Source organism: Cyrtonyx montezumae, unplaced genomic scaffold (assembly GCF_038088225.1).
Source record: "Cyrtonyx montezumae isolate F1298 unplaced genomic scaffold, pur_monq_1.0 scaffold_3, whole genome shotgun sequence".
NCBI classification, from domain to species: Eukaryota; Metazoa; Chordata; class Aves; order Galliformes; family Odontophoridae; genus Cyrtonyx; species Cyrtonyx montezumae.
The window spans coordinates 7,009,422-7,034,983 of NW_027072034.1; the positions used below are offsets into that span (position 1 = coordinate 7,009,422).

General features: G+C 36.5%; 1 protein-coding gene across 2 annotated transcripts in view; it reads left to right on the forward strand.

Annotated features, from left to right (window-relative positions):
• The window catches only part of TDRD3 (tudor domain containing 3), a 93,972-nt gene that overhangs the window by 37,376 nt on the left and 31,034 nt on the right, over nucleotides 1-25,562 (forward strand). Inside the window, exons 3-8 of one of the 2 annotated variants that reach the window (XM_065744008.1) lie at nucleotides 2,114-2,179; nucleotides 12,509-12,669; nucleotides 14,910-15,051; nucleotides 21,229-21,300; nucleotides 21,873-22,022; nucleotides 22,693-22,833. In XM_065744008.1, the coding sequence (XP_065600080.1) occupies nucleotides 2,114-2,179; nucleotides 12,509-12,669; nucleotides 14,910-15,051; nucleotides 21,229-21,300; nucleotides 21,873-22,022; nucleotides 22,693-22,833 (732 nt within the window). The remainder of the gene's footprint in view (nucleotides 1-2,113; nucleotides 2,180-12,508; nucleotides 12,670-14,909; nucleotides 15,052-21,228; nucleotides 21,301-21,872; nucleotides 22,023-22,692; nucleotides 22,834-25,562) is intronic. The other variant, XM_065744009.1, reaches the window with a different exon arrangement.

A 25,562-nucleotide genomic window follows, 5' to 3' on the forward strand; every position in this document is an offset into this window, starting at 1 on the left:
GTTTTTGAATTTTATTTGGAAATGACACCTATTCCAACCTTAAGCCCGGTGGGGAGAAAAATGAGTGTAATTTGCAGTAGGAAGATATTTCTATGTTTAGGAAATGTAAATCCAAGCAATACTAATAATAAAATCAGGCTGTGTATAGATGCGAGTATGAAATTATAGTGCAAAATATAAGCTTGCTAGGATGAGTAAAATACCCTTAGTTAAATTGACTTCCGAGCATGATATTCTTTAAAGCCTGTTCAAGCAAATGGTGAGTTTCCTATGATGTGTATGTATTTATGTGACTGTTAGCAGTTGCTTGAATTACTGTAGATATCTGGATTTAGTAATTATTTCTGCCTACAAGGAAATAAACAAATATGTATATTTCCAGCTTGTCAGACAGATAATCAAAATAAACCAGAAATGTTATGCATGTACCCAAAGCCAATCTAAATGGATTATCAATATTTTTGTCATTGAGTCAGTTGTTATTTTAATGCCTAGGAGTAAATCTCCTGTAGGATAAGTAGGGACTAGCAGTGTGGTTTGAAAGGCAGCATAAAAGTGAGTTTAGATTCCTCTTCCTGAGGATTCACACTTCTCATAGGCTGTTAAAAGTCAAAAGAAACCAAGAAGCCTACTGATGTTCTTTTGTGAGTTGCTTAAATAGGACTGAAGTAGATGTAAACACGCCTTCAGTTCTTCAAATGCTTTTATTTTGTATTAAACTGTGCACTGGGTTTGTAACAGTTCTGTCTCATTCCTTGTTGCTGTGGTTGCAAAGCATCTTTCTGGTGACTTGTCAAATTATGTATGGATATGGATTATTGCAGGGATAGTTCACAGGAGTTTGTATGCTGTTCAGAGGTAAATAACAGTGAAGTGAGAGATTGGTTTTCTTGGGTAGACTGAGATTGAAATCCAAATGTACTTTCACTCTGAGGCTATGTTGTGCAATAGAAACTCATTTGAACGCCTATCTGCTCTTTTACTGTATTCACTCCGAATATCTGTTAAGAGTATCCTTAAAATGATTTCTACTATCTAGGGTTGTAATGTTACTCACAGAGAAAATAAATGAAATACTTGTTTACAGTGTTATTTATGCTAAAATGTAGTGCTCTTCAGTTCTAGATTAAGGTGATAGTACAATAGTTCATTGGCATGTGTTATTCTAATGTTAGTATATGAGTTTTAGTAGCAATTACAATTAGCCCTTTTTCTTTTGAAAGTGTTTTTCTCCTGAATAAGTTAGGTGAGTTTTAGCTTCAATAAAGGAATCTACACCAGCATTTTCTATTAAACAAAACAAACAGGTTTATTTCAAAAGGCATAGAGTTTAGAAAACCTAGGTGTTCTATGCTGTACTACTGTGCTATGTATTTTGTTTTTGTTTTAATGAACAAATAAATGCAGCTAAAACTTAATGTGTAAATTTTGATTTCTTTTTAACCCTATTTCCTATTTTAATATGTTGCACAAATAAGCCATCCAGTCCATCCTTTTGTTATTCATTGCCCTGATTAATACATTTTTACGGGCTATGGTTGTAGGAAGAAAGTGTTTTTGAGAATTATTCCTTTGAATTCTTCAGTTATGTAGATTCAGCAACTATGCAGTACTACCACTGACAAATGTCATGTAGCTGTTTACCTTACTTCAAAAAGAAATAATCAGACAGACACTTAAGTTGAAAAGCATTTAATAGAAATGTGATATAGACTTTCACTCAAGGCTTCATTGCAAAAACGTTCCCAACATTTTATGAATAATTTGTATGTCTAAAAAAAAGAAAAGTAAACATATTTTTTTCTCTTAAGTGCCAAATGAAGAGGGAAGTATTTTGCCTGTATTAAATATTGGAGTTAAATAAGCATTTCTTTTAAACTATTAAAAGCATTTTGGTTGTCCCTGAAAGTGTGCTTGACAGTATCATTTTAAAAGCAAAAGGATTTCTTTGGTAAATTTATTGAATTTTATTCATATACATTTGAAGAGACTTTTTTTTATATAAGCTGTTGGCATTATGGAAGAGCCCTTCTTTTTCCTGTTTTATGATAGTTTTCTTTGAAACAGAATATTTTAGATTAATTTTTTTTTTTGTTTTCTCTATTAATTTCAGACAGATTTAAGAACGATTGGCAAGAGATTCCTCCCCAGTGACATCAATGGTGGCAAGGTGGAAAAGGTAGATGTTGTTAACTTCACTTTTCTTTTTGTGATGCAATTTCTTTCTGATGACAGTTATCTGTGTTGCATTAGTCTCTTTTTGGCATTATTTCACATACAAACATAGCCAATATTTGAGGATAAGTATGTAAACATATTAGTTTGCTCACTAGACTATGTAAAGAGAGGAGTCATCTTTATTTATAAACTTTTAAGTGCTTAAACAAATGTGACTGACTGATCCTGGCAGCTTCCATTATTACTCAGAAATGGTTTAATCTGATGAATCTTGACAGAGTATCAAAAGTATCTTGGTTTTTTTGTGTGTCTTATTTACTCTTGTGAGGGCAACAAAGTATGGTAGGCATAAACAAAGTAGCTGTATGATTATTATACATAATGGTATATGTTGGTGTTGTCTTGAATTATCCACTGGTATACATGATTAAGGCTATAAACTTCGTTGCTGTGTATCAAATAGTCTCTATGGATAATCCATGTCAGATGATACCCTGCTTTATAATCTACATCATATTTTTATATTCTAAACTTTCATGTGCCAGATTTTTGATATACTTTGTATGTTTAGGTATATCTTAAGTTTTGTCATCATTGGTCTGCTCTTTCTGTGTTCTTCCTATAACTCAGTTAACGTAGGATAGGATGAATCAAGGAATTTTATTTTAAAGGTGGTGGTAATTCTCAGTTCAAGTAATTATTCCTAACTTCCAAATATTGATTGCCTGTATGGCTGATGTGGAATTTCTTGAGAAACAGATTTTGTTACTGTTAAAAGTGAATATAGCAATAAGTGAAAGCAGAATTAGTTTAAGAAAACGATCTGTCCAGGTTTACTTTTTCTGCTGATATTGTTGTCTGAATGGAGTGGTGACTGAGGTAACTCTAGCTTCTGTAACAACAATGAGAGGACATCATTTTCACCTATGGAAAATGCACTTGAAAGAAACCATATAGTGGGATAGCTGATAGTGTTCAGTCAGACAGGAATCTGTGCATGAAACTCATTATTAGTAAAAACTATTACCAGTAGGTTAATGTAATTATATTTCTTATTGTGTTGGGCTACATGTTTTCTTATTGTGTTGGGCTACATGTTTTTCCATTGTTTATTTCTCAGTTGCTCGAGTTTTACTGAATTTTGCATCTTAGATCATTTACTACTGATAAATTCTAAATGTATTTGCTTAAGTACTTAAAAAAGACCAAGTTTTTGTTCCTGCACCTGGGTTGGGGCAATCCAAAGCACAAATGCAGACTGGGCAGAGAATACATAGAAAGCAACCCTGAGGATCAGGACTTGAGGTTGTTAGCAGATAGCTCAGTGTGAGCCAGCAATGTGCATTGACAGCCCAGAAGGCCAACTGTATCCTGCACTGCATGAAGAAGCATGGCCAGCAGGCTGAAGAAGATGATTCTCTCCCTCTGCTCCACTCATGAGACCTGAAGCTACAGTACTGTTTCAGCGCTGGGGCTTCAAGGCCAAGGAGCTGTTGGAACCCTGAGGAGGTTCAAGAGGACAGTCAGATGTATGAAGCACTACTCCTATACAGACAGACTGGGGGAGCTGGAGTTGTTCAGCCTGGAGAAAAGAGAGGGTTCCAGAGAGACTTAACAGTGTACTTTCAGTGCCAAAAGGGAGATACAGTTGAGGACGACAGTTGAGGAGGTTCTCCCTTTATCCAACAAGTGTAATGATATGGCAAGGGGGAAAGAGTTTTAAACTAAAAGAGGGTAGATTTAGATCAGATGTTAGGTGGAAGTTCTTCACTTAAAGGGTGATGAGGTGCTGGAACAGCCTGCCCAGAGAAGTTGTGGATGCCTTGTGCTTGGAGGTGTTCAAAGTTGGGTTGGGTTCAAGTTTGGTGTTCAAAGGGGCCCTGGGCAGCCTGATCTAGTGGATGACAACACTCTCCACAGTTCAGAAGTTGGAACTAAATGATCTCTAAGGTCCTTTCCAACCCAAGCCATTCTGTGTTAAATGTAATTCTCAGAATATTTGTGTTGGGTGTGTGATAATGCTTATCTTGCTAAGTTTTGCTTCTAAAACATGGTTTCAGTTCAAAGTAATTTAACAAGTGTTATTTTTTTTAAAAGGGGTTCGTTTCAGTACTATAGAATGTCTTTAGACATGGTAGTTCAGTTTTCATTCATCACTTGAGAATCTATCCAGTAATGTGCTTATTTCCTTCTGAGAGCATGTTTTCTGTACTTCTGTTGCTACATTGTTCAAGTGGGCAGCTGAAGGTGAAACTGTCAGTAATTTACTCAGAACTGTGTTGGACATTATATACCAGAATCTACTTAGCCTTTGGAACTAGAGAGGTTACAGTTTTTGCCACTTGTCTCCACAAATACAAAAACCAAGGACTATGCATGAAGGCTGTATTTGGCAGCCTTTCACAGGAAAAATCATCTGCGTGTTTACCTGCAAAAGCATCATTATAATTTGTAGAACTGAAGAAATGAACTGATAAAAAGATGAAAGAAATGGCCTAATAAAAAGATGTAAACCAGATTCATATGTTTTGAGTATGAGAGAGTTTTTCTAGAGGAAATGGGAGGTGGAAAGGAATATATGTTTTCAGGCAGTAGAATGGGAATCAAGGAAGATATACATAGTTTGTAAGCACTATGTTGCATAGTTTTTAAGAAGGGAGGCAATTATAAAAGGGGAATAAGATTAATTTAAATTTGGGAGTAGTTGTCTGTAGAGAAATTGATTTAAACTAGCTGTTGAGAAATCTGGATTAAAAACTGAGGAAAGAAGTACTTGGTAAGTATCCTCTAATGTCGTTTTCCTGGAGCAATTGTCAAAATTAAAAAAAATCCATTTATGAAGATGGAGGGCTAGGTAACAGGATTGAATGTTATAGGAATCCAACTCAAACTTGTAAAAAGAAAGTTTGCTTGATTCGAGGTACTTCTATATCCCGCTTTTTCAGGTAATTGTGAGAGATCAGTGCTTATATATGGCTTGTGTTGCCTAATCACCTTTGTTTTACTGTTTGTTAAATCTTGGAGACTTGTGTGCTTCTATCAATACTGTTAAGAAGACAGACCTTTTGACATTTTTAGTAAAATTTAGTTTCGTCGTACTTCAGCCATTTTTTTGTTTGAATAATTGATCTTAGATGGTCACTCAAGGAAAAAAAAAGTTCTGCAAACCATTTGCAAAGGAATTTAATCCTCCAGATTTTGAAAGAAGTAATAACTGCAAAGAAAAAGCAGAGTCCAGGAGTTGCCCCATGTCAGATCTGAGCCAGCTCCAGCCATCTCCGTAGGGCACCCTCTACTGGCCAGAGCTGAGACAGTGAGCTAAGCTGGTTGTGCATCTGTGACAGCAGATTTAAGAAAGGGAAAAACTTGCTGCACAATGACAGCTGAGAGAGAGAGGAAATAAGAGAAATAGCCCTGTAACCACCGAAGTCAGTGAAGAAGGAGGGCAGTAAGTAGTCCAGATGAGGTGGAGCATAAGTCTACAGTATTCTAGAAAGAGGACAATAGTAGGGTGTGCTGTCCTTCAGCAGGTCATCGACAGCATATGGAGCAAATCATAGAATCATTTGAGTTGAAAGGGACTTTTAAAAGTCGTCTAATCCAACTCACCTGCAATAAACAGGGACATCTACAGCTAGATTAGGTTGCTTAGAGTCTTGGTCAGCCTGACCTTGAGTGTCTCCAGGGATGGGGCATCTACCACGTCTCTGGGCAATCTGTTCCTGTGTTTCTTTATCCTTACTGTAGAATACTTTTTTTCTTCTATTCAATCAAAATCTCTCCTCTTTTAGTTTGAAACCATTACCCCTTGTCCTATCACAACAGACCCTACTAAATAATCTGTGTTTGTTCTCATAGCCTCACTTTAGATGCTGAAACAGTGCTATCAGATCTCCCCAGAGCCTTATCTTCTCCAGTTTTAACAGCTCCAACTTTCTTAGGCTGTCCTCAAAATGGAGGTGTTCCACCCCCTAGATCATTTTTGTGGTCCTCCTCTGAATGCTCATCAGGTTCATGTCTCCTGTGCTGAGGATGCTACATCTGGCACAGTACTCCAGGTGAGGTCTTACCAGCATAAAGTAGAGGAGCAGGATCATGCCCCTCAGCCTGCTGGCCATGCTTCTTTTGATGCAGCCTAGGATACGATAGGCTTTCTGGGCTGGAAGGGCACAGTACTGCCTTGTGTACAGCTTACCATTCACCAGCACCTCCAGGTCCTTCTCAGAAGAGCTGCATTCAGTCCTTTTGTTCCCCAGCTTGTATCAACAGTAGGAGTTACCATGATCCAGATGCAAGACCTTGCATTTATATTTGTTGAACCTCATGTAGTTCTCCTGGTCCTACTGCACAAGCCTGTCTAGGACTTTCTGGATTGCATCTTGTCCCTCAGGTGTGTTGACTGCACTCCACAGCTTGGTGTCATCCACTGATTTGATGAAGGTCCCACTGTTGATATAATTGATGAAGATATTGAAAAGCATCAGTCCCAGTACTGACCACTGAGGGATACCACTTGTCACCCATCTCTGTCTGGACACTGAGACACTGATTACCAGTCCCTGGGTAAAATCTTGCAACCAGTTCCTAAACAAATTAATATAATTCAAATTTGGAGAGAATGTTATGGGAGACCACGTCACAAACCTTCATGGAGTCCAGATAGGTGACGTTAGTGGCTTTTCCCTTGTCCTCAGTCACAGTTACACCATCATAAAAATCGAGTAGATTGGTCAAGCAGGACTTACCCTTGCTGAATACATGCATATCCTATAACACTCCCTCACTTCAGTGTGCCTTAGCATAGCTTCCAGGAGGATCTGCTCCATGACCTTCCCCTGTACAGGGGTGGCACTTACACGTAATAGGATTGTAGAATGCATTGAGTTGGAAGAGACCTCAAAGGTCATCTATTTCCAAACTCCTACTGTTGACAGGGGTAAACAGTTGCCAACTACTAGATCAAGCACTAGATCAGATTGCCCAGAGCCCCATGTAACCTGGCCTTGACCACCTCCAAAAATGATGCATCAACAGCCTGTGTGCAGCCTGTTTCTAGCACCTTGCTCATTTCCTAGATCATCTTTTCTACCCTTCTTAAAAATGGGTGTTACGTTGTCTTTTTTTCAATCACCAGATACTTTGCCTGTCTGACATGAATTTCTGAATAACATCGAGAGAGGCTTGGAATGTGAACTCCACCATTACACGATCTCTATAGCCCAGGCAGCCTTCCATCATGATGTCAACTATCAATTCATTTGTGTTGCTGAGCAACACGTCCATCATTGCCCTGGTGAGGCTGTCTGTTGTCTCAAGAGTTACCCTCAGAGCATTCTAGGAGCCTTCTGGATTGCCTACAGCTTACCATGCTACTTTTCCAGCAGATATCAGGGGGTTGAATTCCCCCTGCAGAATGAGAGCCTTCAGTTGAGATGTCTCTTGTAGCTGGATGAAGAAGCCTTCATCAACAGACTCTGCTTTATCAGGTGGCCTATAGTAGTCACCAACCACAAGGCTTCCTTTGCTGCCTCATTCACTAACTCACCCATAGAATTTCAGCTTCTTGTGGCCATTCTTCAGGGACTGTATTCCTTCCTTGACGTAGAGGGCAGTGTCTTCTCCCCTCCTTCCTCACCTGTCCCCTCTGAACAGCTTGTAGCTGTTCATAGCCACACTCCAGTTGTGGAAGTCATCCCATCAGGTTTTAGTAACGGCAACTACCTCATGACTTTCTAGTACAGTGGTGGCTTGGTTGGGACAGGAGTGACTTGTTTCTATAATCTGTTGGTAGAAGGTAGTCATCTGTGGTTCAGAAGTGCTTCAGAAGGGAACAGAAATTACATGCTACAATTGTTTCTTTGACCTGAAACTTCTATCAGCATTTTGTATCTGTATCTCAGGTATGTACAATCTGTTTTCCATCTTGCAAGGAAAGTAACTTCTTTTTGTAGTATAAATACAAGAGACAAATATTTTCTGAAAATGTTTGGATACTTGACCATCACAGGTGATTGTCATTAATATACAAAAATCTTTTATCACTTATTTATATCTGTTTTGTATGGCTTAAAGAAAATCTATATTACCAGCACTAACCACAAGATGGCCATATTTCCATAGGATTTAAAAAAGCTGAACACTCATTTCCATCCAAATGACTGTATGCCATGAATACTTGTGAAGTATTTTAAGTGGAATAAAGGTGCAAAGAGGACTTGTAAAAGTTAGAATGTAATTTATCAGTGATGCTGCATTTACTTCATTTTCTTTTGTGTGCATGTGTTCCATTACAATTTAAGCATTAATTCCTCAAGCACTCAGAAATTAAGCATTTCTCTGATTTACAAGTGAAATCCTGAGCACCGATAAGTTGATGGTAAGCAGTTAAAACATAACCTGCCACCTATTCTAATTATTCTTTGAAGTTGTTCATATGCTTCCTGGTTTCTATCAGTACCTCAGTGTGACTAACTGCCTAGTTGCCTTCTGCCATCTCTTTGTGAATGTTACAGTTTCCTTCAGCCTCTTCTATTCTAAGGTACGATTCGATTTGTTATTTCAGTTACAACTGATCTGCATTAAGTTCCAGTCTTGAAATGCTTACATTTACTTTCCAGTGCTACATCAGATGTCTTATTTGAAGCTGTGTATGTAGAAATTATTCTACTTTTCTGACAAGGTTTAGTTCTGTCAATGCATGCAGTAATGCTGATGGATCAAACAGAGTAGTAGTAATTTTAGAGCTTTTTGTCAGCTTTAGATAAGCTCTTGTCCTCAAACTCACCTAATGCCTGTTTCAGGTGCTGTAAAGTCTCATGTTTCCACTTGTATTTTTGAGGAAAAGGTATATAATGCTACATATAATAGGTTAAACCTTTCAAAAAGGTTGAGTTTTTTTTTTGTTTTCAGATCATGTTGAGTGTGTCAAAGCAATTGCTCTTGGAAAACTGTCTTGAAAGTAAAATACTATCTAATTGCTATATTGTCATAAATCATTAGGTAGTTTTTGTACATCACTTCCAACATTACCTCTGTACCTTTGAGATCATAAAGGACTGATTTATTAGATTACGATCTCAGTACTTTGGCAAGTCTATATGCTACTGCATGTTTTCTTACCCCATCTTGATCTGGAACGTCTCTTTTTCTAAGGGATTAAGCCATTATTGCCATACCATTTTTGTACATTAGGATTTTAAGTGGGCCTGTGGCCAGTGTAAACATTTTTCAAAGACAACTGGTATTAAATGCTTACTTTAAAGATTTGCTGGAAATGTTATTGGTTTGTTCTATGTAGTATTTCCAACTATTGATGAAGTAGCTCCCTCCAGTCTGTGTGTAGATTTTTTTTTCCTGAACATCATATGAAGTCCTTATGCTTACTCATGTTGAAGAAACCTCTCAACTATGTATGAGTGAATAATATTTTAATTTAAATAGTGTCCAGAAAGATTTGAGTACATTTTTATCACTGTGGTTATTAGTTTACTCTATTTGTTTTTCTGTACAAGAGTCATGTGTGTTTCAAATTAGCATTGTTGGGTTTGCTGGGTAAAGAGGAAGGAGTAGTATGTGTCTGTGTTTTATACCACGTCTATGAAATATAAGCTGAGGTAATCTAGGCTTTGTCTAATGGTGGTTTGCTTGATGAACAGCTCTCTAAATAAATAGATGCATAATGATGAAAGCATTGCAGGCTGTTTCAAGTTCATGTGTTGTGTTCTGTCTTACTAAGTAGTTTTCACATAAATGAATATAATGTATATATGAATATTGTAATGGCAATATATAGTACAATACTAAATATAGTATAAGATGGTATTATTCTATTTTTCATCTTGAAGAACTAAGCAGATTATTCATAATGGGATTAATAATGGCTAAAGCAAGACCTCATTCCTCAGTTTATTTTACTTATGTTTTGTACTCTTGACTTGTTTGCTTCCTTTAGATTTAGCCATTGAAAACTGTTTATGCAACTAGTGGTATGGCATTACAAATACATTTTCTTTATTTTTATACTTACCTGTCTTGACTTTTATAAAAGAACATCTGATCTGTGTTTCACAGCATTCTGGCCTTAATATTCACGTTGTTGTCCATTCAGTAAATGCTTTTGAAGTGAAAGTTTTCTTGTACTCAGCCCCATATTTTTTAGGTGATGGCTTCATCCTTACATTCCAGATAGTGCAGTTTAGTTTGCTGTTTCTTTGTAATTTTAGAAAATTCTTTTATGATAGTTGCATAATCTTCAATTCTGCATTAGAAGTTAGCAGAAGTTCAAAAGAGAAGAGAGAATATTTGACTTTTAAGGAGCTGTGATCAAGCAGAGCGGTCTAGAGAGCTTTTAGCTTTGGGTTGAGGAATATTCTGGAATGTGGAAATGGTATGTTCAGAGTCTGTTGGGTTTGGTAAGACTCTAGCATGCTCAGCAAGACCCAGCTACTTGGAAATCTAAGTATTAATATAAGTTTTCTGTGTAATTTTAACTTGGTGAAGTTAAAATAATTTTTACAGGGTGAGTAGCAATGATCCTTTAGCAGTCTACAAGGTGCCCTCGCATACGTTGATAATCAGAGTGCTGGAGTACCTAACCTACAAAGACTGAGGGAGCTGGGCTTGTTCAGCCTGGAGAAGAGAAGGCTCTTGGGAGACCTCATTATGACCTCCCAATACTTAGAGAGCTTATAAGGAGGAGGTAAATCAGTGTTTTCTGTGGATAGATAGTGATAGGACAAGGAGGAATGGCTTTAAACTAGAAGTGAGCAGATCTAGATTAGATGTCAGGTGTAAATATTTCACTGAGGATGTTGAGGTGCTGAAACAGGCTGCACATAGAAGTTGTAGAGTTCCCCTCCCTGGAGATGTTGAAGGCTGGGCTGGATGAGGCCCTGGGCAACTAGATCTGGTACCTGATTTAATGACTGTCAACCCTGCCTACCTCAGCGGGATTGGTAATAGGTGATATTTGAGCTTCTTTGCAGCCCAAGCCATTCTGTGATTCTGGATTCGCTTATAGTCTTGTGATGATAATGTTTCTTGTTCTGCAGGAAGATTGGCTTTGTTTTCTGCCATCGTTATGTGAGAGCTGAACTTTAAACTGAGCTGAATTGAGACTGGGAAATGGGGAAGCTCTAAAATCCCACTAAAGTCCATAAAAACAGTTTTGTTGTTAATATAGGTTGTATTTAAGAAAACCATACACTTCTTTTGCACCTGTTTTTTAAAAATAACTTGATTTTCTCTGTTAAAGAAGCAGACACCATTGTCTGAGCTCAACAAATGTGCAGCTGTGCTTTATTGTAATGCATGCCTGACACAGTAGATAAGAAAACCTGAATTTATTTGCATATATATTCGTAGTTAGCCTACCCCTCATTTCTTTGCACTCCAGATTTCCAAGTAGTCTATCAAACAGTTGTTAGAAAACAGAAGCAAGCATCCAGAACTAAAATTTTCTTTTTCCTGTTTCTGTGTTTTCATGCTTTTAACAGTATTCCAATGTAGTTTTCCTTTCTCATCTTTAAATCCTGTATATAGGAAATTCATACATTCATCTTCTAAGTTTTTTCTACCGTCAGTGCTACTATTCTTTTTTTGTGTTCTCTTTCTTAAAGGGCAGGAATTGAGGAAATGTGCATTTTTTACCTTTTCTACTCTCTCGGGTGCTAGAGCAACAGATCTTTTCAGTTTTATTTCTCAGAGGAATCAGAGTGGACCCTACTTCCTTACAAAGTGAAGAAATAGAAAAAAAAAATGGAAAACATCTTGACTATATATGCAGCTGAAGCCAAATGCGAGAAAGTAGATTTTTATTTCCATTTTTTGGTGGTGATTTAAGTTATGTTATATAGGTGTTTATAGTTAGTGTTTACAAAATGGTTGTACCTGAAATGTAGTCCTACTGCAGTCAGTCTTCAAAGCTGGTTGTTTTTTTAATTTAGAACACTTTGTCTATGAAAACTGGTGGTGCAGCATGTGAAATCTTATCTGGACTCCATAGTATTTGGAAGATGCAGTATTTGTTTGCTGTTGTTGTTTTCTTTTGCTTTTTGTTTATTTATTGTTTTGTCCTTTCTCCTCTCTCCCTCCCAAGTCTTTCATCAAGCATAGTTTGCATCGCAGAGCTGCATGAAAGGTTACAGCTGTTTCTCAGAAAAAGCCATTTTTGTCATGTTTCACAACATACAGTACAAATGATAGAAATAGTATGTGACTGTATAAAATTGCACTTCACTTTGCCTGAGGGCATCTGTTGGTATGTCTTGATATTGCAGTGTGTTTGCTACATGGTGTTAACATTTTGGCTTTTCTGTTTTTGCATACTTAGCTGGAAGGTCCATGTGTTCTGCAAATACAGAAAATACGGAATGTTTCTGCACCAAAGGATAATGAAGAATCTCAGGCTGCACCCAGAATGTTACGTTTACAGATGACCGATGGACATACAAGCTGCACAGCTATAGAATACAATAGCATGTCAAAAATAAGGTGAGCCACTTTCTTTTCCAAGTTTTGCTTTTATACTTAAATGCCCTAAGAAGAATGGAATTAAAAATACATGTGGAAGAAAAACCTGTTTTTTTGGTGGAAAAGTGGGACTGCAAAACATTTAATTTGATATTATCTTGTTTAGCTCTCTTGTTCTTTTCTTTACTGTTTTCTTCTGATTTAAATATTAATGTAGTTTTGCTATCGATCCTCTGTGTTAACAGAAAACTCATGTTCTGCTGTGTCTATTGCCTTTGAAACTGCACTGAAAGGTAGTCTAAGGTTTAACTGTAGCACATCAGTAGAGTTCTACCTTTATATATTAAATAAGACAAAACGAACCAAAACAACACCTCATTGACTTCTGTGCAGCCCAGCTTTTTTTATGAGACACTGATTTGTCTTCCAGTTCTACCCAGGTGTCTAAAAATCCGTAAGGATAAGTAACCTGCACAGTAAAGAAATATCAAGCAACATTAACTCTTTTAAGACAAAATCTAGCGGAGATGCGTGAAACTAATGTATACTTCAGGCAGTCCTAGGTTTTGGTTTATTCTTGTTTCCTTCTCAGATACTTTTATTTACAGGGGAACCTTAAATGTAGCATGTGAAAGTGTATGTGAATGGAATTTACAGTACAGTTCATGCTGAAATACACTGGCGAACCTAAGCCAAATTTCCATTCTGACTTGGTAATGAGCATGTCAAAGGCCTGGTTCACCTAACTTCATGCAGCTAGTACTGCTTTTCCCTGACCAATACTTTAACTTGGACTGCTTTTGTAAGTATTTTCTCAGTTAAAAATGAAGGGCAAGAAAGCTGAGCATGGGAATTCCTTGGTGTTTGGTCATTAAGATGTTGAAAACAATCTCCGGTGTGTAGTCTCTGGAGTTATGGTCTACTTTACTCTTAATTCCAGATAAGTTGATTTAAGAACATTTTCCTGCATCTTTTTCTGTTGGATAGACCTTTTAGACTTTGTTTTTAAGTGTCTCCTTTTACTGTTCCTTCTGAGTAAGAGCCAACTTGCAGTTTAGAGTAATGCTGTTTTAAAAGTTAAGCACTTAATAATACTTAAATTTTAGCTTGAGTTATCACATGAATATCCTATTCCAACATGAATGTAAAAAGAGCAGAGAAGGAAGGCAAACAATCCTGTGTAAGTAGATTCTGGATCATGCAATGCATAAGCAGCCAGTCTAAGGCCTAATCTGAAAGCTTTTAGGTAAGATCTCCAAAACGTTACAGCTTATCACTTTGTGTACTACTGATACAAGCTTTTCTATTACTTCTCCTATATGTTTTTATTTTCTTTACTTCTATCAGAGCAACACAGAAAGTACACTAATACTCCTAAGGCTGAAGTCACTAGAACTAAAAATTGGCTGACTGCACTATGAGCGTTCCTAAGTGTGTGACATTCTTCTGTGATTCCAGTGATAATTTTATATTTTGAAGAGGTGTTGTTGTCTCTTATTTGAAAGGTTATAACTGACTCTGCCCCCTTTTGTATGTTGAAATAAAAATAATTCTTTCCAGATTTTGATGCTTGTCATATATTTCAATTATGAGATGGAAATAAGTGATTCTTTTATGCATCTGCTGTTGTTCTTATAAGTTAGATTAAAAAGAAAAGAAGATAGGTACCTACTTGTTGGAGCTGTCCACAGAGCACTTCCATCTGTTTTTAAATCAGGGAGTAATGAGAGAAGAAGCACTGCAAGGTGCATAGTCTTTATTCTGTTACAGTCCTGGCTGTTAGTAGTGTATAGAAGATGTCTTTCCTAACTACTTTTTGCTTTCTCCTAACTTAAATGTCTAAAACAAATGAGTTGATTAAGAATCTAGAAATCTTCTGTTTATTGACTATAAATGAGAACTAGGATGAAGAACTTAGACATCTGACTTTGAGGCATCTTTTGTTAGGCTAGGCAAATCACATCCTTAGTTTGGTACTGTTAAATTGCATTTTAACCAAACAGATAATTTGCAAACATTCATCTTTGTTAGAATGTAATTTGCAATATGGCATCTTTGTGTAATGAATGGGAAGTGTTCCAAAAAAGCTATTGAAAACTGCTGTGCATACTGAAGGAATTATTGTGAAGGTTTTTGATGCTAATCATTTAGTATGAAATACGACAGTGCTGGAAGTAGAATGGGAGTATAGTTTTCTATGCTTTTGATGGCAGAATATTAATTAGCATTTTTGAAATACTTGGTTTTGTTTCTGCTTCTAGCTTGAACACTCCACCTGGAACAAAAATTAAACTTTCTGGAATTATTGAAGTAAGAAATGGATTCTTGCTATTGGATGATAGTAACACTGCAGTTCTCGGAGGTGAAGTGGAGCATCTTATAGAAAAATGGGAATTACAAAGGGTGAGGTAACACCTCTGGAAATGCTTGTTTTACAGAATGCAAATTACATTTAATGACATAAAGTTTGCAGCCAACATTATGCTTTTCAGTTACAAGAATTTAGACTTTACTGTCCAAATATTTGTAGGAGTTAAGTATCTTATGTATAAAGTTGCTGATGAAGTTATAAATTATCTTTCCATGGGAACTGATTCCTTTAGTAGCCTGTAGGGCCTGAATACATCTGTCAACCATACTGACTGTATTTTAGTGCAGTAATAGTAATTTCCCTAAACAGCATTTTTGATACCAAAATATTGAAGAACTAGGCCTTTTACAATTACAGTCTACAGATTGTATAATTTTTGAGGCAAAAAATACACGAATTTTGTAACAAGTGTTGAAGTTAGTAACCTCAAATTACTACCTTAAGAAATATAATTAAGAATTCTTTACTGCGAATTTCATCAGAGCTTTAGGTAAGTTGTAATTAGAAAGTTGAACTAAAGGCTTTAGAGTCTTTCAGAAAGCCACAAATATTTTAAGATCCTTTATTTGTTTTAGCGTAGCTATTATCTTATTAGAACAAAAGATTGCTGCAGATAAATAGCTTGCTGAATTTCATGGCAAATGAGAGGAAGTGCCTAGGGCATAAAGTTTTGGCTAGTACAAACAGAGACACACAGCTGTACTTCATGTCTGTGTCTTTGAAGCAAAGACTAGCTTCTTATGATGATGATGATGGTTTCTGTGTGAGGCACTTTTTTGATGATACTAAGTTTGGCAGGTTTATTTGTCATTATTTGTCATTATGGCGTAGCCTTCTTTCGTGGTGCTTGGAATTTTATTGATTTGAGCAAACTTTGACAAAATTGGTAGAACATTTGAATTACCAAATCAGCCGCAATGGATGGTGTTCTTGGCATTGTTTTTTCCCCCAGTCATTTCTCGTTTTAAATGAAACTGTTTAAAAGGAAGGTTAAGGGACCAAAACCAGAACCATTTCATCTCGTCATTTTTATTCACATTTAGTGTAAATCTTGTTAATTCTCTCTCCTGATAAAAAACATTGAATTTTAAGATTGATGAGAGGAAACAAGGGACACGCTGAACTAATACATTCTTAAGAATGCCAACTAATTGGAAGGAGAAGAGTCAATAGAATCAGCTAGCTTTGTCATCGATGTTTTGAACACTGTTTCCATGTTTGTTTCTCTAATGACATTTTGGAAAGTCTGGTTTCATATTTATTCTACCTGTGTTTCCACAAAGAAAAATTGTACTGTAAATACTAATTTGCTTTTGAGGTGAACGTCAAGAAATAACTATGGAATGCTTTCTGTTTACAACAAAGCAAACCACTTTGGAACAGTGTTGCTGACTAAAGCAGTTTTTTCAGCATTTGCTATTGCATAAAGCCAGTATAATTGGCTATGTTTAAAAAAGTTTATTTTTGTTATTGTTGTTGTTATTAAATACAGTGCATCAATTTAAAATTGATTGCCTTTTGCTATCCTTTGAGTTGTCTGGTTTCATTTTGCAGTTCAAATAGAATAATTGGAAGGGACCTAAAAAGAGCAGCCAGTCCAACTGTCGGGACCACTTCAGGGCTAAACAGAAGTTAAAGCATATTATTGAGGGCATTGTCCAGATGTCTCTTGAACACTGTCAGGCATTGGAGCTTCAACCACCTCACTAGGAGAGGAAACCTGTTCCAGTGTTTGACCACCCTCATGGTAGATAAATTTTGCCTAATATTCAGTGGGAACCTCCCCTAGTGCAACTTTGTGCTATTCTTAAATATCATGGCAGTGGTTCCCAGGAAAAAGAGATTAGCATCTCCATCTTCCCCTCTTCAGGGAGCTGTAAAGAGTTTGCCAGAGTTCCCATTTATTTTTCTAGCTAAGTAACTCATGGCACATGATCAGGATTGCAGTGAGAATGTGACCGTATCAGCAGTAAAACTGTGAGTAACAGTAAATCATTTTGGACAGGTGAACCATTGCCACTGGAGGTCTTAGTTCCAGGTCTGTATCCAGACTGACAATTAGACAGATAGGTCTGAAACAAATCTATAGAAGCCAGATGCTACTTCGATAGCAGTTCACACATGAGTTTGATGTTTCCTGTTTTCAAAGCTTTATAAAAATAAAAAAAAGACAGATAAAAATGCAAGACTGTCAACTCTCAAAGATATTTGAATAAGGACACTGTCACTCCTCATCATGCCAGTCAAAATTGAGAGGAATACTGAATTATGTTTGCATGAAGAGTCAGAAAACTATTGCAAATTACTTGTTTTGAAGCCATTCTTTCTCTCCAGTATGGTTGATGAGTGGTGGTATTTTTTTGTTTTTGTGTGTGTGTGTGTGTGTAGAAGAGGAAATAAGTTGATTTCGTAGTTTTTTAATAAATAAATGCTATTAAGTCAAATAATTTTTCATGTTAGAATTAAAGTTATTTGTCCAAAATTAAATTCTTGCCCTGATACCTGTCTGTCAGCCTCTAGATGCAAAGATGAATTACTATTTTGTGTAATTTGCTATGACACTGGAAATTGCTTTTGGGAGGAATCAGATTTTAATAGTAGAAGACTTACACTATAAGTATAGCGTATATGGAATTAATCACACAATAAAATGACGTTCAAGTGGAATAAGTACGGTATTCTTTGAAGCATTCAAATGCATTGCTTAGTGCTCCTTGTGTTCTGGTTATGATGTTTGTTTGCTTTTGTTGTTGTTTTCTGCTTTGGTATTGCTTTGGCACCAGTAACTTCAGGGACTTGCATACTTCCTGTAGAGCTAGGCTTTGGGTGGCTAATGCTGTAAGGATAGCATTCATGAGCCTAACCTCAGATGGTATCTATAATGTGTCTATTGGATTTAGACTCATTTTGCAGTCAGTAGGGAGAAGCAGGCAGGTTTTAAGTTGTGAGGCATGATGTAATCCCTTAGAAGATCCCCTTTGCCTTCTTTGCTTCTAAAAAGAACCTGATGTCACTAACTCAGATGTAGAGTTACATTTTAGATGCCGTAAATGCTGGGTGTGTGCTTAGGCACATGAACAGGAGCTTGGCTGTAAAGGCTCTTCTTCGCCTTATTTTGCTCATGAAAAGCTGTTGTACTGTGCTGCTATAGTTAATAGCAACAGGAGAGCTCTGCAGCCATCTTGGTGGTTTGCTTGTAATTCGAAGAGGGCACTGTAAGTGAACCAACTGGTGCTAAAGCATTAGAATTTTATGATTTCTGCACTTGTAAGTGCTTTATTTTGAATAATTCATTGAATATTTTATCGTCTCCTGGAGAGAAAAAAAAATAGAGGAAAAAGATTTTATTATTTTGCCTTGGATACAATAAATGATCATAGATGATTTAGAAAATGTAGTTTGCTTCTAGAATGAAAATAGATTACTCCAAAAGAGTGGACCAAAAAACTTGAGCTTAGTACAACCTTAGCTGAAATAATATTTTATGTATTTTAAGAAATTCCCTGTAGTACAATAATAGTGTAATGTCTTAAAATATATTCACATTATTGACATTTATACTGCAGTTCTCACATGAAGGAGTTAAATAAATTTTACATCAAGATTTTAAATACATTTAAGAAAATAATAATACATTTTTAAGAAAGTCTCCGTTTGCCAGTGGAGAGTATTAAGTGATCTATGTAATCATGCACAACTGTCCCAGTGTTTGAAAATGAAAACAAGCAGCAGCAGCAAAAAACAAACAAACAAAACCCACAACAAAAAACAAAACAAAACAAAACATTATGAGATAATAAAATAGGTGCAGTATCTGAAATAAAATTTTAAGGCATTTTAACAGTATTAAGGATTTATCATTTTCTAATTCTGAAGTGAAATGCATAGTTTGCTCTGAAAGTAATGCCTCCTGTTTATTTCTTTGGAAATTAAAAAAGGTACAAAGAACAATAACACTGGTTGATAAAGCAAATTCTCAGCTACAAAACATGTTTTTCAGCACAGGCATACCATTCAGTGATGAAGATGAGCGTGCATGCCATGCTCAGAAAAATCTATGTGGCCTTCCAGAGCGTGTCTTATCTTTCAGATTGCTGTTACCACTGCTGAGATGTACCACCCACTCTGTGCTTACGTCCACTGTTTGTTCTCCATAAACATTCAGTAACCGCTGATGAATGAATGTTGGTGCAATTTCTTCCTTATGGAAATGAATTCAGTGGCACACTCACACAGTGACACTCCCATGTCAGACATTCTGTCAGACTGCCCCTTTGCTGTCATCTGTCACCTGGCAAGAAAATGTAATGGAATATTGGTGGGAAGGTTCACCTCTACTGTTACACCAACAGCATCAATTGCCTCTGATGTCATGGGCCAAATGGAAAAATAGGAAGCATTACTTACAGAGCAAGCCCTGGAGCGTGTTCAGAGAAGGGCAACAAAACTGGTGAGGGGTCTGGAGCACAAGTCTTATGAGGAGCGGCTGAGGGAGCTGGGATTGTTTAGTCTGGAGAAGAGGAGGCTCAGAGGAGACCTTATTGCACTCTACCACTTCCTGAAGGGGGGTTGTGGTGAGGAGGGGGTGGGCCTCTTCTCCCTGATAAGTAATGACAGGACGAGAGGGAATGGCCACAAGTTGCGCCGGGGAAGATTTAGATTAGACCTGAGGAAGCATTTCTTTTCTGAAAGAGTGGTCAGGCACTGGAATGGCCTGCCTAGGGAGGTGGTTGAGGCACCATCCCTAGCGCTGTTCAAGAAGCGTTTAGATGAGGTGCTAAAGGACTTAATTTAGTAGTTGGGTAGAGATAGTGATAGGAGGATGGTTGGACTAGATGATCTTATAGGTCCTTTCCAACCTTATGAACTTATGAACTTATGAACTTATGAACTCTCATATTTGTAATATGTAATAATTAGTAGTTATCGCAGCATAAGTTCCAGCAAATTTCTTTAACATGTTGTTAAAAAACTAAACAACAACAACAAATGAATGCTGATATCAACTATGAGCAGATGTTTTAAAGCAGCATCTTACAGACATATTTTTTTGTTTTGGTAGTAGTGGTTACTAGTAATTTATGCATTATTTGAAAATGTTTTTTCTTTTTGCTTTTCAGGTATAGATTAGAATTGTGCGATTCCGACTACCTATTTAGAGCATTTCTATTCTATAAAATATCAATTATGCAAACTGCTACGGTTTTGAGTATCCAAAGAACTGAACAATTTAGCATATGTACTATAATTTTCATAATGCCATAGGAAGTATCCATTTGGCACAGTATTCTGTTTTCAAGAGTGGCAAAACAAGGTATTTCTTAGGTAGTAGACATAGCCCAAGCCCTTATATGCAGCTGGTGTCTAGCATTGTCTTATTATGCTATACAGGAGATACAGTCCTGAATAATCCTTTCAGTGTTTGTATAATTGATGAATCTAAATGTAAGGAGAATGTTTGAGGTTGTGAGGGACCTGTGGAGATTGGTCATGTAGTCCAGTCCCTGCTCAAGCAGAGACACCCAGAGCATGTTGCTGAAGACTGTGTTCAGGCCAGGACAACTTACAAACTCCAGGGAGGAAGGCTCCACAGCCTTTCTGGGCAACTTTGTACCAGTGTTCAGTCACCTTTATGTAAAATAGCTTTTCCTGGGTTTTAGTCTGTGCCCATTGCCTCTTGTTCTGTCAGTGGGCATTGCTGAGAAGTGCATGGCTTCTTATTCACACTTCCCTTTTGGGTATTTACGTGCTTAGAGCAGATCACTTAGACCTTCCTCTTCTCTTGGCTTACTTCCTATGAACCCTATTTAAACTTGCTAAAACTATTTGTCTTTACAGCTTCCTGTAGAAACAAATGTCTGGCACTATATTAAAAACAAAAACAACAACAACAACAAAAACAAAAACAAAACAAAAAGCCCTGCTGCCTTGTTTGCTCTTTTGTTGAAGAATTGGGATAAAACTCAATTTCTGCATTTTCTATGTCTATTGCTTTCATGATTCTGTGATTTTGAGTGTTTTCTTCCTCTCCCTGCCACTCATCCAGCCTTCTCCATGCTTATGTGAAGTGCCCCAGGTTTTTAAATGAAAAAAAAAATATTTTTCAAGCTTAAAATGTCTTGCAAATGTCATGTATTTTCTGAAGTGTTGACATCTATCAAATAATCTTTATTGTTTGCAATTTCTTAATCAACAACTTTCTTTTACAGAGTCTAGCAAAACACAGCAGAAGTAATATTGGAACAGAAGGTGGCCCTCCCCCTTTTTTGCCTTTTGGGCAGGTATAGAATATTTCTTTGTAATTCAGATGTGGCATACAAGTTTTAGCCATGATGACGTTTAATGAAACAGTCTGTAGTAGGTTATCTAGAGAGAGCTAGTTCAATTTAGATAAAGGCTATCAAGGCATCTCACATTGTGATGATCTGAATGAAAAAATGATCTTGTTTAAAGGGAGAGGAGGTGTAGGTTTTGATCCTGACACTTGGAGGGAAAAAAAAATGAAATCAACAGTTTAAAACTTAAAATTTTGTTTGATTTAAGGATCTCTGTATGATATCTTAGAGACACCCTTAAATGACAAAGGTACTTAGCAGAGTTATACTAGCTAGATCATGAAATATATTGAAAGTATAGAAGTCCTTCTTTTTGGCTTCTCTGGTGGATCAGAAGCATTTGCTTTCAGCAAAGTTGCCTAAATGTCCCCAGTTGTATTCTCTTTGTAAAGTTGTGCTATTTTAGTGGAATAATGCTTTCAGTGTTAGTTTGTTCTTTTTTCTTCTTCTTTTTTTTTTTTTTTTTTGCAAATGAGAGTAGATAAAGAGTCAATGAAAGCTTTACTTTGTGTTGTCAGAAATGTGCATCTCAAGCGCAAGTGGATAGCAGAGACCTTGATCGCAGGAAGACTCTGCAAGTGACAAATACTGCAAAGCCTGTTGCTGACAATGATGAATTTGAAAAACAAAGAACAGCTGCCATTGCAGAAGTAGCAAAGAGCAAGGAGGTTAGAATGCATCTGTGGCGTTTTGTTTAGTGTAATTGATCTTTTCTTGTTACTTTAAGTATTTGTTTCTTCACTGACTAGTTCTTTGACATTTGCCTTCTTAAAATTCTGTTCACATATTTCTTTAAGTCAAAAACTGAATCTTTTGAGATTTTATGTGAATAAAAGTGTCATAATTTTTTATCGTAGATATATTTTTTTTGATACCTCAATTAAGAAGATGTATATTTTACTATTTAACTGTGAAGATTAAAAAATGCAGGTTACTGAAACTCATTTCCTTTTTAGTTGTGATGATTTTCTCTGTTCCACCTGATAGAATGGCTAAGAAATGTTGCTCTAATGTGCCTAATTTTTTTGCCCTCCCTTGGCTTTCAATTTTAGAATATAGAAATTGTAGTTTGCTTTTATTATTTGCTTGGTAACTCATAAAAACTAGAATTAGTACACTTCTTACAGCCTCATTTAGGCATCAGGTAATGATCAAGAAGTCCTACCTAATAAATAAATTTGGTTTATTTTGTGTATGTGTGTAGATCAGTAGATGTAAAATATAATTGTTACAAATAAAGCTGTATTAGATTTACTGCACTTCTTGTACTAACTAAATATTAAGGCTTATTTTCTTAAGTTGCGTTTACTGAAATGCTATTTTTGTGCTTATCTAAAGACCAAGACATTTGGAGGAGGTGGTGGAAGCAGCAGAAGTAATCTTAATGTAAGTGCTGGAGGAAATCGAAACAGGGAACTTTTCCAGAAGGAGAAGATAACAAAACCTGAGGGAAAAAATGAAGGTGTCTACAGAGAACTGGTAAGGTATAAGATTTAAATGGAGCCATACACAGTTCTGTTATTAAAAAGCGAAAGTAACAAAAATTAAACCAAAGGACTCTGAAGATGAGCTTTCCTTTGAATTTATTTTGAGGTCTGTTTAGAGCTCTTGAGGTGCTCTTGTACCCTACTAAGATAGTTGAGATTCTACGTGATTATTGTGAAGTTTTAATGTTCTTTTAATGTCCTCACAAAGGGAAAGTAGTTCTTTGTATGATATAGGTCATTGCAATCTACTTTTAATTTTATTTTTCAAATAAGCTCAATAGTCTTTCACATCAGCAGTTATTAATTCATGTTAGGCAAGAAGACTTTCATCCTTCAAGTTCAGTGCATCATGATATTTCAGTGTAGCTTCTGAATTAATATTTATTTTAAGAATTTTAAACCATTCATTTGACATTGAGAAAACTAAATTATACTTGTGACATTGAACATGCTAAAGTAGAAATCGTTTTGTTGTGACATTCCTACGTAATGTTGACATAATTGGAGATAATGTTTTGGGTAAAGTGATTTATCTTTGGAGAATCTGAATTGTACCTCAGAATTCCAAGCAATCACTTTCAGAGCATTTCATAATCGCATGCTTACTGAGAAGTGTTTTTTGACACTGCTGCATTAAATTAATTGGGTATAAGATGAACAGTCAATGAAGTTTGTTTCGCTTACTTTAGCAATCTAAAGGTTTGATGGAAGAGGGAGTGTTAATCCCAAGTACACAGTAACGATTAATGAATGTGATTTGAGTGATGAAAGCAGGCTGACTGAAATAGATTTCACAACATAATTCAGTGAACCAGTATTAAAATATTCACTGTAAATGACTACAAATTCAACAATAAATAGCTGAAATATCTTCCATCTTACTTTACTTTTACCAAAGATCTAACAGTCAGAACATGCTTAAGAATGGTAACTGCCTAATTTTGGTTATGTCATGTATGTGCTATCTCCTTGAAATCTGAAGAGCTTCCAGCAGTGCTATCTTCAGTACTGTGCTCAAAAATATATAGATGCATAGAGACATATATACAGAATTGTAGAAACATGGATCTTAAAAGTCTTTTAGTCATCCCTCTATATACTTTGTCATTACTGACAGCTGTGACTACCTAATAAGACTTTAAAAGCAAGAAAAAAAACCACCAGTTGCCCGTTTAGATTGAAATTGGACAGTACTTACTTTCTATTTTTCCTATGAACTGCAGGAAATTTGCTTTACATTGCACTGTAAAATGGAAGTGCTTCCAGTTTTTTGAAACTTAATGTCATTTAACCTACTTTGATGCTGTTTAAAAGAGTATGAAGCCACTAAGTCTAGATAGAAAGCCTTCTTCAGTCATAAATGATGGTTGTAGAGCTAAAAGCAACAGATAAGGGTTTTTTTGTTTGTTTGTTTTTAGAATTGTGATATGGAGTTGATTTGATTGTTGATGTATATAGTTGATTTGTGTGAAAATGTAGAAAGAGTAAATGTTTTTATTCCATCTGCCCAGTGTGTTACATTAGGAGAGAGCTGAAATACTGTCTCACAGAGAAAGACACAAAGTAGTGTTTTCTCCTATTGCTTTGTAGGCAGACAATAGATTGTGCAGATTTATAGGATTAATTATGTCCTATAATTTTCTTTTCCATTCCAGTCTGGGAGAACTGGCTCAATATCTGTGCTTTGTAAATGGAGTTGAAGGGAAAGTTTTTGATGTCCAAAGATAATCCGGATATTCCCTCATTTTTCAAACAGTTTTTGTATCTGAGAAATTGCTTTTCCTTTGGGTCTCAGGTTATGACTTACCAAAGAATTTTTTTATCCATTGCTCAGAGTACAGGTAGCATACATATGAGACCTCACTTCTTTCTAGTCTTTGACGAACATAACTGTTGAGCAGAGGATTCCCACCGGTGGAAGGCAATGATACAGAATAAGCTGGAATTTCTCTCCTGGTTCAAAGCAGTTATATACCTTCAAGAGGAGGAAGTGTGAAGCAGGCTTGCAGAGGCAGTAGAAAGGAGCAATTTTGTCTGTTGTTAAAAAAATGAATTGAAGTGGATTGATGATCTCATGTAGGCATTGATGTCATGTTTCAGCACCTCTGGATTTTGAATACGTTTTAAGTGGTATTCAATCTATGGGCATTAAATTGAAGAATACTGTTAAATTTTGAAATTAAGAAGGGTACTTGAAAGCAGTTAACAGAGCTAAGCAGACAGGAGTTTGAGCCAAGCCCTGCAAAGTGATGTCTTGCTCATTACGGTGATTTTTGGATATCAAAGCATAGTTTCCAAAGATCTTAGAGTTGTTATATCTCCTGGCTTACTGAAGTCTCTATACTGAAACAGCAACCACGAACACCAAATTTATGCCTCTGCCCCAGACAGGAGATCTGCTTATAGCTCTCTTCTCAGAGCTTATAGTTTAGCTGAACAGAAAGAGAATGGATCAAAACTTCAGAAGCTGTAGTAGAGCTGCTGTAGTAGATGAGTAATTAGCATTTTGGTTGGGTGCTGGATGAAGAAGGGCAGAAGGCCTGGCCCCTTTTCTTATTTAGTGCATGTCTGCAGCAGAGGAGGCAGTCCCAGCTGAGACCTTTAAGTGGAGTGTCTGTGATTCTTGCTTTGCCTGTTTCTAATCACACTATATACAGTTCAGAATAAGAAAGCTTTTGTTTCTGAAGAAGGAAGATGTCTTTTTTCATTCCTATTGAAACC